This window comes from Thunnus thynnus, chromosome 4, assembly GCF_963924715.1.
Source record: "Thunnus thynnus chromosome 4, fThuThy2.1, whole genome shotgun sequence".
Taxonomy (NCBI): domain Eukaryota; kingdom Metazoa; phylum Chordata; class Actinopteri; order Scombriformes; family Scombridae; genus Thunnus; species Thunnus thynnus.
Window position 1 is genome coordinate 6,313,199 of NC_089520.1, and position 14,509 is coordinate 6,327,707.

The 14,509-nt window shown below is 37.8% G+C and overlaps 1 protein-coding gene and 1 long non-coding RNA gene across 4 annotated transcripts; one reads left to right on the forward strand and one right to left on the reverse strand.

Moving 5' to 3' along the window:
* Positions 1-145: 145 nt before the first annotated feature.
* On the reverse strand, positions 146-11,559 carry lsm3 (LSM3 homolog, U6 small nuclear RNA and mRNA degradation associated). Of its 2 annotated transcripts, none has more exons than XM_067586300.1 (4): positions 11,449-11,559; positions 2,501-2,611; positions 2,227-2,322; positions 146-1,081 (listed from the first exon to the last, which is right to left on the reverse strand). In XM_067586300.1, the coding sequence occupies exons 1-4, from the start codon at positions 11,554-11,556 to the stop codon at positions 1,001-1,003; spliced, it is 396 nt and encodes a 131-aa protein (XP_067442401.1). In that variant the 5' UTR covers positions 11,557-11,559; the 3' UTR covers positions 146-1,000. The 2 variants fall into 2 exon arrangements, with proteins under 2 accessions (XP_067442401.1, XP_067442402.1); XM_067586301.1 differs by lacking the exon at positions 11,449-11,559 and adding an exon at positions 4,204-4,310.
* Positions 6,879-10,687, forward strand: LOC137180980 (uncharacterized). Of its 2 annotated transcripts, none has more exons than XR_010928099.1 (2): positions 6,879-7,256; positions 7,347-10,687. It is a non-coding gene; the product is annotated as an uncharacterized lncRNA (long non-coding RNA). The 2 variants fall into 2 exon arrangements; XR_010928098.1 differs by having other exon boundaries at positions 9,528-10,687.
* Positions 11,560-14,509: the final 2,950 nt, after the last annotated feature.

Below are 14,509 nucleotides of genomic sequence, written 5' to 3' on the forward strand. Positions count from 1 at the left end.
ATCGCTTTCTAAATAAAACTGGGACACATACACACTTACAGCTGATGGGGTAGGTGTCCCTTTTGCATTATGCATTATCAACATTAATAATGATTTAGTGTTGGAGAACAAACTTTATTTTCACACAAAACTCAGAAGACGACCATTCTTCAAATCACCTTTTTCTTTTTTATTAAAGTTTACCAAAATCAAATGGAGACAAATGAGCACAACATAATCTCATTATAAACACTACAAAAATATGTATTAAAAAAAAAAGAAACTAAATGTGTCCAACAGAAACTTAAACAACTTCCCAAATATTCACAGATCATGGGGTTTGGAGTCACTTCAAGACTTTTGCTTAGAACCAAAAAGTTTCACTTCAGAAATTTCAAAAATCAAGAATTACATGAAGTTTTTCTCTGGTAATACTTCTTTAACACATTAAATCGGGGCCAAAACAAGTTTCCATACACACATCTGAACCATGAAGAGCCGTTTGTAGCGTAGTCTGGTACAAGCAGACACTGGGATTAAGAGGTAACTAAATCCTCTAGAGGTGATTACATTTTTAGGGGTTTTTTTTCTGGCTTAACTAAAACTGTGGGGATTTATTAAATGCAGTGCTGAGCAAAATCAAAAGAGATATCCTTAAAACGGTGGCCTGAAATCACCCACACTCCAAAAAACAATCAAATAACAATTCGCTCAAATAAAGATTTAAAAGGTCATAAGCCCTGTCAGTCCAAAACAAAAGTCCTCTTTATCTTTATCAAAACATGTAAAACATGTGTCCCTGCAGCCCCACAAAAGGAAGTTGAGTATTTGTGAAGTTCCCGTCGAGTCATGAACGTAAAGTAAGAGGAAGGTGTTGACGAAAGTCTGACCGGAGGGGGCTGAAGATGTTTTAATCTTCCCCCTGCATTAGCCTGTCAATGACAGCACCATCTTCTCCCTCACAGTTATGAACGTCCCAGCTGTCACAAACGCTCCTTCACACCAGGAAGCGGTCCCGGGGTTAGCCCACCCTGAGAGGCGGAGCTACGAGGACGACGCCGTCTCCTCTGACAAACAGCATGGGGATGTTCCTCTTAGTCGACTGTGAAGTAATAAAACCAAGTCAGTAACTAACATTCTCAAATATTCCATAGAGGTGAGCTTTACAAAAATGGATCAAGTAGAGAAGCAAACAAAAAAATATAAACATTCACATTTACAACTCTGTTAATAGTTAAGACTTTGTCAAAACTGAAGCTGGATTTAGACTTCTGTATTAAAGGCTTACACATGCATAAGCTCTGAAGCTATGACCACACTACAGCTGATGTGCACCTCCTCAAAAATGTAACTATACATCAAGGCTACGAACTGTGATCGGGCTGCTTGTGTTCTCTCCAACAAGCTTCTGATACCAGTAGAGATTGTTCAAAGTCGACACAACATGAAGCAAGTTGAGTTTTCACTCCCCCTGCTCTCCATCACAGTGAAAGAAAGAATGTAAATATGGCGTCTGCTAGGAATAATCACTTAGTCAGTGATACACAAGTCTAGTGCGGTTGTGATATCAAACCTGCTGAAGGTTTCTCCTCACACTACATGTTTTAAATCAGCCTTTAAGCATCAAAACGTATGATTTGTGTACGTACGATTTTTACACTCACAATTAGAAGCCCGCGGTCAATTTGGCTCGACAATTCCAGTAAAGTTTATTAAAACAAGTCGTCTGCATCCTCAATAATGGTGACAACAAGAGAAGTCAGCACTACTTTGTGCAATTCTAATATCAAAAAAAGGAAAAATATGGAGCTGCAGATAACGAGGACGTTTTATTTCTTATCACAGCACTGTTTATCTCAAGTCTCAGCCACTTCATGTAAAATGCAACTCCAATAATATTAAAACAAGCTCACATACAGTACCAGTCAAAAGTCTGGACACACTTCCTCATTCCAGTGAATGGACTGGAGTGAAGACTTTTGGCTGGTACTGTAGTTCTGCTATGCCTATGATGGATCGTGACACATGTCACTTCAGAAAAATGTGTGATGGCAAAATGAGACTTTGACTTCGCAACATGTAAGATGTGTCTGTTCTTTAAACAATTAATTGATTTATGTAAAGATTGTGGTCGTTTGTGGTAAACAGCCCTGCAAGTCCAGACTTGTTTATGAGCCACAATGACCACATTCAGTAAGAAGAGATGAGGCTGTAAGAGGGGGGGAAGGGAGGATATCCATGTTATACCTTGTAGAGTTCTTCATAAGTCTCCTCGTCAATCTCCACCGTCGTCACTGTCTCCTCCACGTCACCCAGGATCATGTTCAGATGCTGATCGTAGGCCTGGGACAAAGAAAATCCAAGAAGATAAGCTGGGAGAGGTACGAACAAAAGAGCAGAAACAAAAGAGCAGAAACCAAAATGCAAATCTCTAAGAAATGCTGGCCGCTCTTAATTCTTGACCCTCTACTCTACGATATAGAAAGAGACAGTGTAAACAGATGCTGTGTGTGTAGTTTACATGCAGTCGGCCGCGGAGTTCTCGGTCGTTCCTCATCTTGACGTAGATCCTCTCGTCTAGACTGAGTCTGATCAGATCGAGAGGCTCCTCGACAGTGTTGGTAGTCGGTTGCTGCAGCACACAAAGAGGACATTAGTTGGCTGATGTACATTTTAACAACTTTAATGATAAAAGTGAACGGTATTTCAGTGGACTGCTGCTTCCATAATCTCACTGTATTACCTTTATTTGACAGTCTATAGTAAAGAGGCAGACACTGACCACAGACCACTGATTTAAGACGTATTTCCAGAATCCTAAAAACACTCAGAAACTCTAACCATCTGAACTTTTTTTTGGATCAGTTTCACAAGTTATGTCTCCATTTCCTGATCCAAGTAGCCTTAAATGTCCTTGCTTGTTTTGTAGGAAGAATACAAATGCATTGTGTATTAAAATAGAAAGTATTGTTTATAAAGGGAGGGATCCCTACTGCTGCCGCAGCAGTGCCCTGCAGATACCTGGGCTATTTTCAAAGATCAACAGGGAGGAACTTTTAGAAAAATAGATGCTTAGCTCTGTGGCTCTAAAACAATAATAATAAATGAGAGGCACAAAGTGCAGGCTACAGCTGGTAAAATGTTTGGTGCATAATTCAGAGATGTAACGGTTATTCACATATTTTCAGTTATTTAAAAAAGCAACGTTAACCATCAGCACACCACCACAGTTTCCTTGGAAAAACCACAAGGGTTTCACCCCAGACCCGTGTTAACAGACTGCGGCTGTAGTGAAGCTGCAGAAAACAGACAGTATGATGGGAGGGACACACATCAGAAGAAGAAGAAGGGGTGTGTGTGTTTGTGCTGTAATGTTACTGTTTCTATGGATGCAAACATAGCAAGGTGGAGACACATGTGAGCTTCAGGACCGGTCCATGAAAATTAGGATACAAACCAAAACCTTTTTGGCTGTGTCTTGCCTTAAAGGATAGGTTCATAGTTTCTCAAGTCTGTCATAAAACAATAATCAGATACTCACAGGACCATCAACACATATTTTTCGTGCCATAATAATTCCTCTTGTTCATACTGACTATTAGAAAATCCCTTCACAATGCAATTTCAATTGTGAGAGAGGCTCAGTTTGGTTCCCACAATTAACTGATTGAAACTGACAAAACACTTGGAAGACAGATCGTGAGATGAAGATGTGGAGCAAAGTGAATAAGAATGAGTGAAAAAGTCTCATTTACATTTAATCTTAAAGTGTTTACATACGTATCTAGTTCAAGTCCAGTCACTATTTTAAACGAAACAAACCAAACTCCTCACACGAGTTTACAGTTGTTATTCAGAGCTTCATTGAACAAAACTGAGAACTGTGAACACTGATAGCTGTATGCTTTGCTATATGTAATAGTTTTTATGTTATTTACACCATCTTTGAATTGAACCTGAGCCTGAGGGGTTTAGTAAAACAGCACCGCTAATCAAACACGTTTTGTCAGTGTTTTAACGGTAGCATTACGCGCTAAAAGGCTAATTTAGCTAGCTTGTTTGACAGGCCTTCCGCGCTGTTAACAGAGATAAAACAAATAAAGTGACACGATAAGCACGTTTAAATACGTGCACAAGTAAAACTGTTTGTTATCCTTCTTTCGGGGAACTTGTGTGCATGTTGTGATAGAGAATAACAGCAGAATTGAACGCAGATACACCAACCTGCTCTACTTCATCCGCCATGATTATTGAGTCTGACCGGTACGGAGGGTGCCAGGTCCGCTAAAAACACGCATTTTCATCTAGGACACAGACATGTGCTTTACGTTTGTAATTACTTTCTCCTGTATTAAAAGACAGGTTCACAGTTTTTCAAGTCTGTCTTAAAACAATAGTCCGATGCCCAAATGAACACTGAAAGAGGTTTTTCTTGCTGTAATCATTCCTCCTGTTCATACTGGCCCCTTAGAAGATCCCTTCATAATGTAGGTGATGGGGGTCAAAATCCACAAGCCTCCTTCTGTGCAAAAATGTATTTAAATGTTTATCTGAGGCTAATTTGGAGCTTCAAATCATCCAAATGAGTCACATCAAATAAATATGTTTCAACATTACAGTCTGTTTAGTGCCAAGTCCCACTTTTTTTGTCTGAGGAAACACTAAGAGGGGATTGATGCTAAAAGACTGTAAATGTGGCAAATATCCACTTGATATGACTAACTCAGACTGCTGAAGCCTTGTATAAGCTTCAGATAAACTTTTAAATACATCTATTGGTTTATTCATTGGTTGAGATCTGGTAAATTTGAAGGTCATAGCATATGATTCACATCATTTTCATACTCATCAAACCATTCAGTGACCCCTCGTTCCCTGTGAATCGGGGGCATTGTTATCCTGGAAGAGACAACTCCCATCAGGATAGAACTGTTTCATCATATGATAAAGGTGATCACTCAGAACGACTTTGTATTGATTTACAGTGATCCTTCCCTCTAAGGGGACAAGTGGACCCAAACCATGCCAGCAAAATGCCCCCCAAAACATAACAGAGCCACCAGATCCCCTAACTGTATGGGTTGAACATTCAGGCCTGTACCATTTTTTCCTTTAATTTGTCACCTGTTTGTATATTCACGTATGAGTCACTTTTAGGCAAATTAGTATTAACCTCTTCCCCTCCAGTCCCCCTACCATAGACCCATTTTTTGCAGGGACAGGGGATCTTTATGGAGAGATGGCAGGTCAACAGTATATGCCACATAGAAGTCGTATACATCCGTTTTTCTAGTAATAAATCTGTAATAAACATTGTGTTTTGGTTGGGCACCTATTCAAATTTTGAAAGTTTAGAGTGTATTAGGGTTTAGATCATTATGATGGAAGTATATGATGGCAATTCCTATTCTCAATTATGTCTAATTAGTTGTTGCAACAATTTTTGAGTTGATACCATTTTTTACACAGATTTGGTGCAAATTTTAACTATTTCTGACCACTTGAGAATTGATAAAAATGGTCAGAAATCCCTCCAAAATACCATATTAAGACACTAAGACCGTGAGGAACACCACAGAAAAATTCATGCTGTGATTTGGTATCAAAAACTTTTGACATTTGGAGATTTCTGTAAGAATTGCATTTTTCAGCAATTGGATGGTGAGCACTTCTGTGCTGGAAATTGCTTGGAAACCCCCTTATTGTAAATATCCATAGGAAAGCCATACATCCTCTATGTCATGCCAGTTTTTCTCTCACCAGATTTTGGAGCGTTTGGTACCAATAGGTCATCTAGTTTCACAGGATACCAGTATCTTCACTGTACCTTTAAAATTGAGCCTGTTACAGCCTCTGAAAGACAGTAATCTGTAATATAATGGGAGTGGAAGAATTGGAACTATGTTAGCCCTCAGTTATAATGGGGAAAAAAAACATATAGGCCTGTGTTTCCACTGTGTTGGTTAACGGCCACCAGTGAAAAATCCCGAAAAAAAAAATGGCTCTAATTTCTGACCCATGCTTTATGGTGAAGTATATTATACCATGATATGGTACACTACTTGCTTTTCACCAAAGCAACAAGTTTTGATATACACCATGAAGAATTAAAGCGTAAATTAGGCAAAATAAATGTTTTAAAAGCTGAGTTCCTGTTGTTTTTTTATTTTGTTTTGTTTTATTTTGGATTTCTTATTTTATTTTTAAAATTTCTGGTTTGGAAGATTGTTTTCTGTTTTCTTTTATTTTGTGCCTTCCAGACACTTTGGCAGAGGGAGCAAATCCCTACAAAGGTTTTATATTCTATTATAAATCATGTCTTTTTGTGCTTTTTATTTCTTGCCTTTAAACTTTGACATTTTAACAAAAAAAACTGTTTGAAATAATGCCATAGTTAGTTAGTTAGTTAGTTATTGTGTGCAAAGTATCCAGCCCACATGGAATCATAAGACAACAAAATATAGTTGCTGCAATGGTGAAACATTTGTCAAAGAATAAAACATCTTACATCACACTACAAACAAAGAACAAATCTTCTGTACCAGGCTCTACAAATAAAATCAGCCACACAAAATGTTCCCTCCCTGAAACACAGCTCAGGTTTCTTATACCGTACAAACAACCACCAGATCTTATTACTACTAGTGTTATTACTAATGATAAGAAAGAGAAGCAGAAGTATTTTCACACTACCAGTGGTGAAAAGTAACATTAAGTACATTTACTAAAGCACTGCTCTTAAGTATAGCTCTGTTTTAGTTTATTCTTTTTGTATTGTACTTTTTAATCCACTATATTTGTCTCACAGCTCTAGTTACTTTCCAAAAAATGGTTTCACTTAAAAAAACATATAATGAGCCATAAAACATAGCACATTGTATTGTTATGGGTAGCTTGAACTATGACCTCCATGAAATAGTTAATTAGCTCTGACTTGAGCACTTACAACAATAAAATGCTACTCAGACACTGATACATTACACAATAATAAATTACATGTGGGCATTTTCCTGCAGAAAACAAAAGCAGGACTTGTAATGAAGTATAAGCTATTGCTGTGTTGGCACTTTTACTCAAGTAAAAGGACCTGAATACTTCTGCGCACTACCCCATGCGTGCTGCAGGATAAAGTGCAAACCTGGCAACCCGTTACGTCTCACTCAGCGCCGCCCAGTCAGGGCTACTTGAAGCTGTACCACTATCCTCTCTCCCTCTTTCTAGACCTTTCCATCCTCCACGACTACACTCGGAAAGGCGAACAGCCCACCTGAACACTGGTATGTATAATTTCACGTTAGTATATCATGCAATTTTTATTCCATCCCCAAGTATATATCATATTTAGACAGTTATTGTCTCACTTCCAGCTACTGCAAAGCAACAACTGTCAACAACTGAGTAAGATTTACAGACTATCGAGTTACAAGGTCAGCGGCGTCTCGAGTTTCAGGTTAAAATAAGTGTTAGCAATAAAATACGACATTGAGATGGCTGTAAGACAAACACGACTCATAAAAGCTCTAGTATAAACTCTCTATAAACTAATATGATGTCTGCTAGCACGCTGTAGCCTGCTGTACATTATAACTGCGAACTGTGCGTGTCGTGCAGCAGGTTGGAAAGTTGAAAAAGATGACAACATCTTTTCATTGTTTCTGCAAGTTTTTAGCTTAAAATATAAGGCTAAAACTCTATTTAATTGTATGTTTTGCTATCTGTGTGAAGTCTCTAGCTGGGTATATATACTGTTGCATATTGTGTAAGTTATTCATTTATGAATTCAGTTCAATTCAGTGAGCTTTACTGGAGAACAATGGCACCAAAGCATCAAAATACAACTTGTTCAAATATTTGCGCAGTATAAAATAACAATAATATAAACATTGAGATGGATATATATTAATATATATCCATATAATTTATTATACACATACAGTATACCCTATGCATGTATTTGTATGTGTGTGTGTGTCAAGGTCATTCATTGTCCCTCAGGTTGTAGCATGTTGATACATATTAGGCAGCTAGATATATCCTGTATAATGTTCTTTACTAGTACTTTTTAATGTTGAGAGGTCATTAAGCTCTTTGGATTCTGAAATTACAACGACAGAGTTGAACTTGTGAAAGCAAATCTTCCTTATTTCATTGAATGTTTAACATACATTGACAATCCTGCACTTTTAACAATATTCACCTGACTTTGCACTAATGTACAGTGTATTATAAGGTATTAATATCTTTAAACAGTGTATACTCGGCAAATATATTCTAGATTTATTTATTCTATTTATTTTGGAGTTAGTCTATTTAGTTCTTGTATATAATTTTGCTGTTAATTGGATTTGTTTCTTTTACCAACTTCATTGTTTTGCATTTTGTGATTTATGTGAAGTGGATGAATAAAGTATCTCTCTCTCTATCTGTTGGATTTTCAATTACTTGGACTTTTAAACCTTCTTTGAACTGAAATGCAGCTCAAGTTTTTTTATAACAATTCATCCAGAAAAACTGATCAGAAATGAAGGACATTTTACCAAAAAGTGTACCCTTACACCATCATATAATAAGCAATTAAACATAAAATGTATAATCTGTGTGTGTGTGTGTGTGTGTGTGTGTGTGTGTGTGTGTGTGTGTGTGTGTGCACGCCTCCTCTCCCAGTCCAGCCCAGTGCTCCATACTGGGTCTGGCTGGTACTGAATGCAGGCTGAGGAGGCAGAACAGAGCAGCGGTGTTACCCATTCCACCCGTAGCTGCACCATGGCTCTGCGGTGGAAGAAATCCCTGCTACAGACTAAACACAGTAGTTAACATGTGGCCCCGTAGCTATCTTTAGTATTGGACTGGTGACAGTTTCTGCTAATTTAAGGTTAAAGCAGCCAGTATGCATAGTATCCTGTCATTATTATACATTGTGGTTGTTATTTTCCAATTTGGAAACCACCAGATGGTAGCTAAGTGTGTGTGCGTGTGTGTGCATTTGTTTCCAAGTGAGAAACATTTAAAGCAAGCTCTCACCTGAAAAGACATGCTTGATGGATTGAGACACGCAATCACCAAAGTCATTACAATTTATCCTGAGGGGAACATAAGTGCCTACCAAATCTCATGGCAATCTACTCAATGGTTACTAAGTAGTTTCACTCAGAAACACAAATGTTAACCTCATAGTGGAGATAGAGAATTTGGGAGGGGGATCACCAAAGTTAGGCTAGTAGAGTTCATATTCTGGAGAGCATTTGTACAAAATTTCATACTAATCCTTTTAACAGTTGTTGAGATATTTCAGTCTGGACCAAAGTGGTTGACCATGAGCAGACCATGCTGCTAACATGTAACATAAAAGCAGATAAGATTAAACAGAGTGAGAGCGAGACCCTCACCATTAATCATTAACTCACACACAAGGGGGTGGAGGCCAATAACAGGTTGATGGTGCCATAATACTACTACTTGTAAGAGTAACAATAATGCTAACTTTTGCATCCATCTTCTTTCCCTCCCTCCCTTCACTGCTTTTTTTTTCCCATTATCACATCCTGCAGGATCCAGTGTGTGCCAGGCCGGCCACAAGATGGCCCCAAACTGCAAGAAGAAAGAAGATGACGTCACCGTCCACTGTAGTTCACTGCTCCAACTGAGTGAATCAGTTTGTTTCTGTTACTGTAAAAAATGTTAATAGTTTGTTCTTCTCACTATGTACTATTACTTTATTACTATTATTACTCTAACTCTGTTTTCTAGCATATTCCAGCAATTTTAAACATAGCACAAAAAGTAAGGAAATTTGTGTTTGGTAGATTATTTCTATGTTGTAACAATGCTTCTTGGCAATAAATCTTAGGTGCCAGGCTGTTGTGTCTGTGTATGGTTCTTCCACACGCTACTGAGGCTTCTGTTTGTTAAATGAATAAATTGTTAAATTGCCAATATGTCTTGTTTCTTCAAACTTCAATCATCCAATCCACCAAACACCAAACAAGAGTCAATGGCAGAATAAGTTGTTTGAAGATTTGGCAAATTTTTCATGGGTGCAACCCACATACTCAGCTCTGCTGCTCATCCCACAAATACATGTTCCTTACAAATGTGGCACCATTTAAAAGGGAAATAAACAGGCTTTCCAACAGTATAAGATTTATTGCCAAGAAGCATTGTTACAACAAAGAAATACTCTACCAAACACAAATTTCCTTACTTTTTGTACTATGTTTATGTTAATTTTTAAACATCAAAATTTATAATGGCAGTCTATGGGGGCTATTATCTAACTGAGTTAGCACCTTTGTCATTTTGAAACTCAACTGCTCGGACATCCCTTATCGTAGAGACCCCATTCGAACTTTAAAACGATAACAAAACATTGAAGTCTCCAAGTTTGAGAGAGTCTCTTCTCTCTCAAACTTACAGAATCTCTCTTCCTTCAAACACTTTGTTCACATTGTACTTCCTCATGCTCATTAAGTCCTTCTGTCACTAATTTTCAAATCTCTGAGCTAGAAGCTTCGTTTTAGGCAAATCAGTTTTTCCTCGACAAAATGTGAATTTGTGCAAGGTTCTGGGTTTGACACCAGTGCACAGCAGTGCATATCATTACTCTGCTCTTATAAACAAAGTTGCTCCAGTGTCCTTTATCATGTTAAGAATGTCAGCGTTGCAACCCTTATTTTTTTATGCAATTAAAAGCCTAAATATGAAAAACTGATCCTGTTTTCTGTTTGCTGTGTCACATGTTAGACATACAAGCCATCTTAAAGAGGTGAACCAAAAGAGGAAGCCATGTTTTATAACAGTTTCTTTTTTACAGTTATGTGTGTGTCTGTGGGGTACAAAGCACATTTAATCCGCACAAATGCATACAGAAGTGTTTATTTGGCCAACAATTGCTGATGCTGCAAACAGGATAGTTTTGTTAGACATGACCAGCACCATTGTGGTCATTATGACATTGTTTGACACAAGGATTACATAACATTTTCAGCTATTCATATTTAATGTCTCACAAAACTAAACCGGTGGCCAGCAGCATACTTCAGTCTTTTCATTAATGATATTATAACTGGGAAGTTACATTGATGCATTAGTGATCCATTTTAATGTTCAAAGAATTGTTCTGTAAAGTACAGAAAGATACTTCTTCTTTTGTGTCCCAGACTTAAGATTGTTTTAACTGCAGGGCACACTGAAGGTCATGCGATAGTTGAAACGTTCACATTCTGTAGTACCACTAGCCAACCACAAGATGGCATCCTCACTCAATAACAAATCCTAGAATGAACTTTGGGTTCAGGGCCAATATTTCAATTTACTGCGACTGTTTGACTTTGATAAATGCCGCTGAAGCAATGTCTTTCTATTGATGCTTTGAATTTTCAGGGTCATCCCATATAATGAATATTCATTTAGAAACCATGATATTTGTAGTGATTACCAGCATATGAATGTGAAAAAAAAGCAAATACGTACCAGGTCCACGTTCAGGATGTTCCAGAGAACAAGGTACATGACCTTGCCACGCCAACATAATCTCCTCCCTTGTTGCTGTCTTTCGACTGAAGCCATCAATCCCCTCATGTATGACTGTTCTCCAGCTGTGAAGTGACAAACACAAAATGGTATGAAATACAATTTCACAGAGCCACTTTCTCAGTATGTTGACGCTCACATCAAAGACTTGGTAAATGCTTTGCCCTCGTAGCTTAAAGACACCACAGACTTTTTGAATAAGTTGATGGACTGAAATATTGACTCTAATGATTTTTTATGTACCATGGATATCTCTGGTTTGTACCCCAGTATACCTCACAAGGATGGTCTGGAAGCTCTGAGTTATTTTTTGAATCAAAGAACTGAATCGTGTCCCTCTACGGAGTTATCTTTAACCGAGGAAGTGTTGACAAAGAACTATTTTAAGTTTCAGGACCAATATTATCTCCAGCTATGGGCTCACCGGTGGCTCCAAATTATGCAAATCTGTTTATGGAGAAGTTTGAATTAGATTTTATTTATAATCATAATCCCTATTTTAAGTCCAGTAAGTATTATTGGAGGTATATAGATGATTTATTTTTCATTTGGAGTGGTAGTGCTAATGACTTGAAAGAATTCCATGCATTGATGAACTCAAGTAAGGAATTTCACACTGTGTTTTGATCTTGTATCTTTCTTGGATGTTTTGGTGAAGAAAGTGGGAGCCTCTATACAAACGGAAGTATATATAAAAAAAACAAACATTAGAAATACTTTTTCACTCACCAGCATTAAAAAGAAGTCTACCTTAGAGCAAACTATTGAGGATCAGACACATCTAATTTGGATGATTCTTTTGAGTCACATGCTAGAGTCCTGTGTGATCATTTTAAGTGTAAGGGGTATGGAGAGACATTATTGGATTATCATCTTAAAAGGGTACGCCTAGGTCAGCGATCAGAGTTACTTAAACCGAGCTCCCGAGAGATCCTTTCTCGGGGGCTGGCATTAGTCATTACATTTAGTTCCATCTCTAAGTCACTCCAAAAAGCAGTGAGTGAACATTGGCACATTTTGGAGAGCGACCCTCATATTGGGAGTGCATTTCAAATTCCACCCAGATATTTTTATAAGAGGATCTAAGAGGATCTCTTAGTGAAAACCGATTGATCTAAGAGTCATTGTGACGGCCCTCTGCTTAGTGCTCCTTGTTGTGTTTTTTGTTTGCAGGGGCAGGTTTCTGAGCACACAGATTAGCAGGATGGGACACACCTGGTCCCGGTGTGCCCCACATATAAAGTCAGAGAAGCTGCCAGTTCAGATCCTCTCTTCTCTCCCCCCCACACACTCCTGTGTTGTTTTTTGGTTCTTTTTCTTTTGTTTCACCATCCCACACAGCATACATTCACTCATCCACTCCCTACATGACTGATTTTATCATTTCACCCACCCAAAATCTGGTGTTGAGATTGAGGTTAAGGGCAGAATCACATGCAATAAGAAATGTGTTGTCTATTTGTTAAGATGTCCATGCAATTTATATTATGTTGATGAAAACAAAACAAGACTAGGAGTGTTCCATCCGTAATCATGATGATAAATCAACAGTTGCTAGGCATTTTAACAGCCATAAACATAGTTTGTCTGACTTAGATTACATGGTTATTGAAACTGTGAATATGCCACGGAGAGATGGCAACAGAGACAGAATCCTTCTACAGACAGAGACGTACTGGATACGCTCCCTGATTACCCTCATTCCCAATGGATTGAATAGGAGATTTCATTTTCTTGTTTTTTTATGATCTGAGTATAATTCTTTATGTGAAGAATGTGCTGCATGATTGAGGTGATTTTATTTTATTTTGTTTCTCATGAACTGAACAGAATTTGTGGTTTCTGTTTATTGGATTTCTACAATGCATCATGACTCTACGTTCTTTGAAACTGTGAATATGCCACGGAGAGGTGGCAACAGAGACAATCCTTCTGCAGAGGGAGACGTATTGGACACACTCTCTGAATACCCTCATTCCCAATGGATTGAATAGGAGATTTCATTTTTCTCCTATGAACTGGATATAATTCTCTATGATCTGCTACATGAATGAGGAGATTTTATTTGTCTTCTTATGAACTGAACATAAGTTTTTGCTTTTTGTTTCTTATGTTTGTAGCCCCCTCTGCTGGGATGGACCTTTTGTACCAGTTGTGGATGTCTATAATTAATCCCACCTGTTGTTGATTGTGTAGATTGCCAGCATACACGCTGAAGAAGGGCGCCTGGCCCGAAACGTCCTAGTATACTAGGTGTGCTGTCCTGTCCATTTTCAATACTTCAAGGATTCAGCACCCAGCTTTATGATTGTGAGTTGAGCGTGTTGTAATATATACATTTTTATGAAATACAATTTAAAATGAGAAAACATAGTATTTTAATACCATATAATAAGACAACCCAGTCTATATAGTGGACATAAATTCAATTTTAAAAAAGTGTATCATTAAAAAAATTAATTATTAATAAATTAATATTGTATACTACTTTTACACAACCCTCCATGTACAACTTTGGTATTTCTATATGACTGAAGTTAATTAAATTTGAATTAAATTTGAGACTGAGATAAACCAATTAGGCAGATTATTAGTGGTCTTACTGCTTTTTTTATTGTTATTTTGTTCAAGAAAGTCTATATAATTAAAACGGATCACTTTTAAACAGAGTCTACAGCTCTGTTTTTAAATACTGTGGCAGATCGAGAAGCACACCCTGTATTCCTGTATGCACCACACCACTCTGATAGGAGTGTGATGTAATGAGGCCTCGTTGGGGTTGGTCATGTGGTTTCGGGCGAGGTGAAGGGAGTCATCGAAACAGGTTTGAGAAAAAGCAGAAATGAAAGAGGATGTGGGTGGAGCTGTGTTAAGGTAAGTTTGATTTGCTTGATTTCATTTCATTTTTTGGAAGAACTTTGGTTTTGGTTTTGGTTTTGGTTACGCTGGTCAGCAGGGCTTGTAATTAACTTTTTGATGATTGGCCATTATGGCAACTAGA

Bases quoted from the DNA above. Each gene is read 5' to 3' on its own strand.
- lsm3 (XM_067586300.1), bottom strand. From the start codon at position 11,556: ATGAGGGGATTGATGGCTTCAGTCGAAAGACAGCAACAAGGGAGGAGA. The intron at 2,323-2,500 runs GTAAACTACACA...TCTTTGTCCCAG, and splicing joins AACTCCGCGGCCGACTGCAT to GCCTACGATCAGCATCTGAA. The intron at 1,082-2,226 runs GTATAACATGGA...ATTACTTCACAG, and splicing joins CTTATGAAGAACTCTACAAG to TCGACTAAGAGGAACATCCC.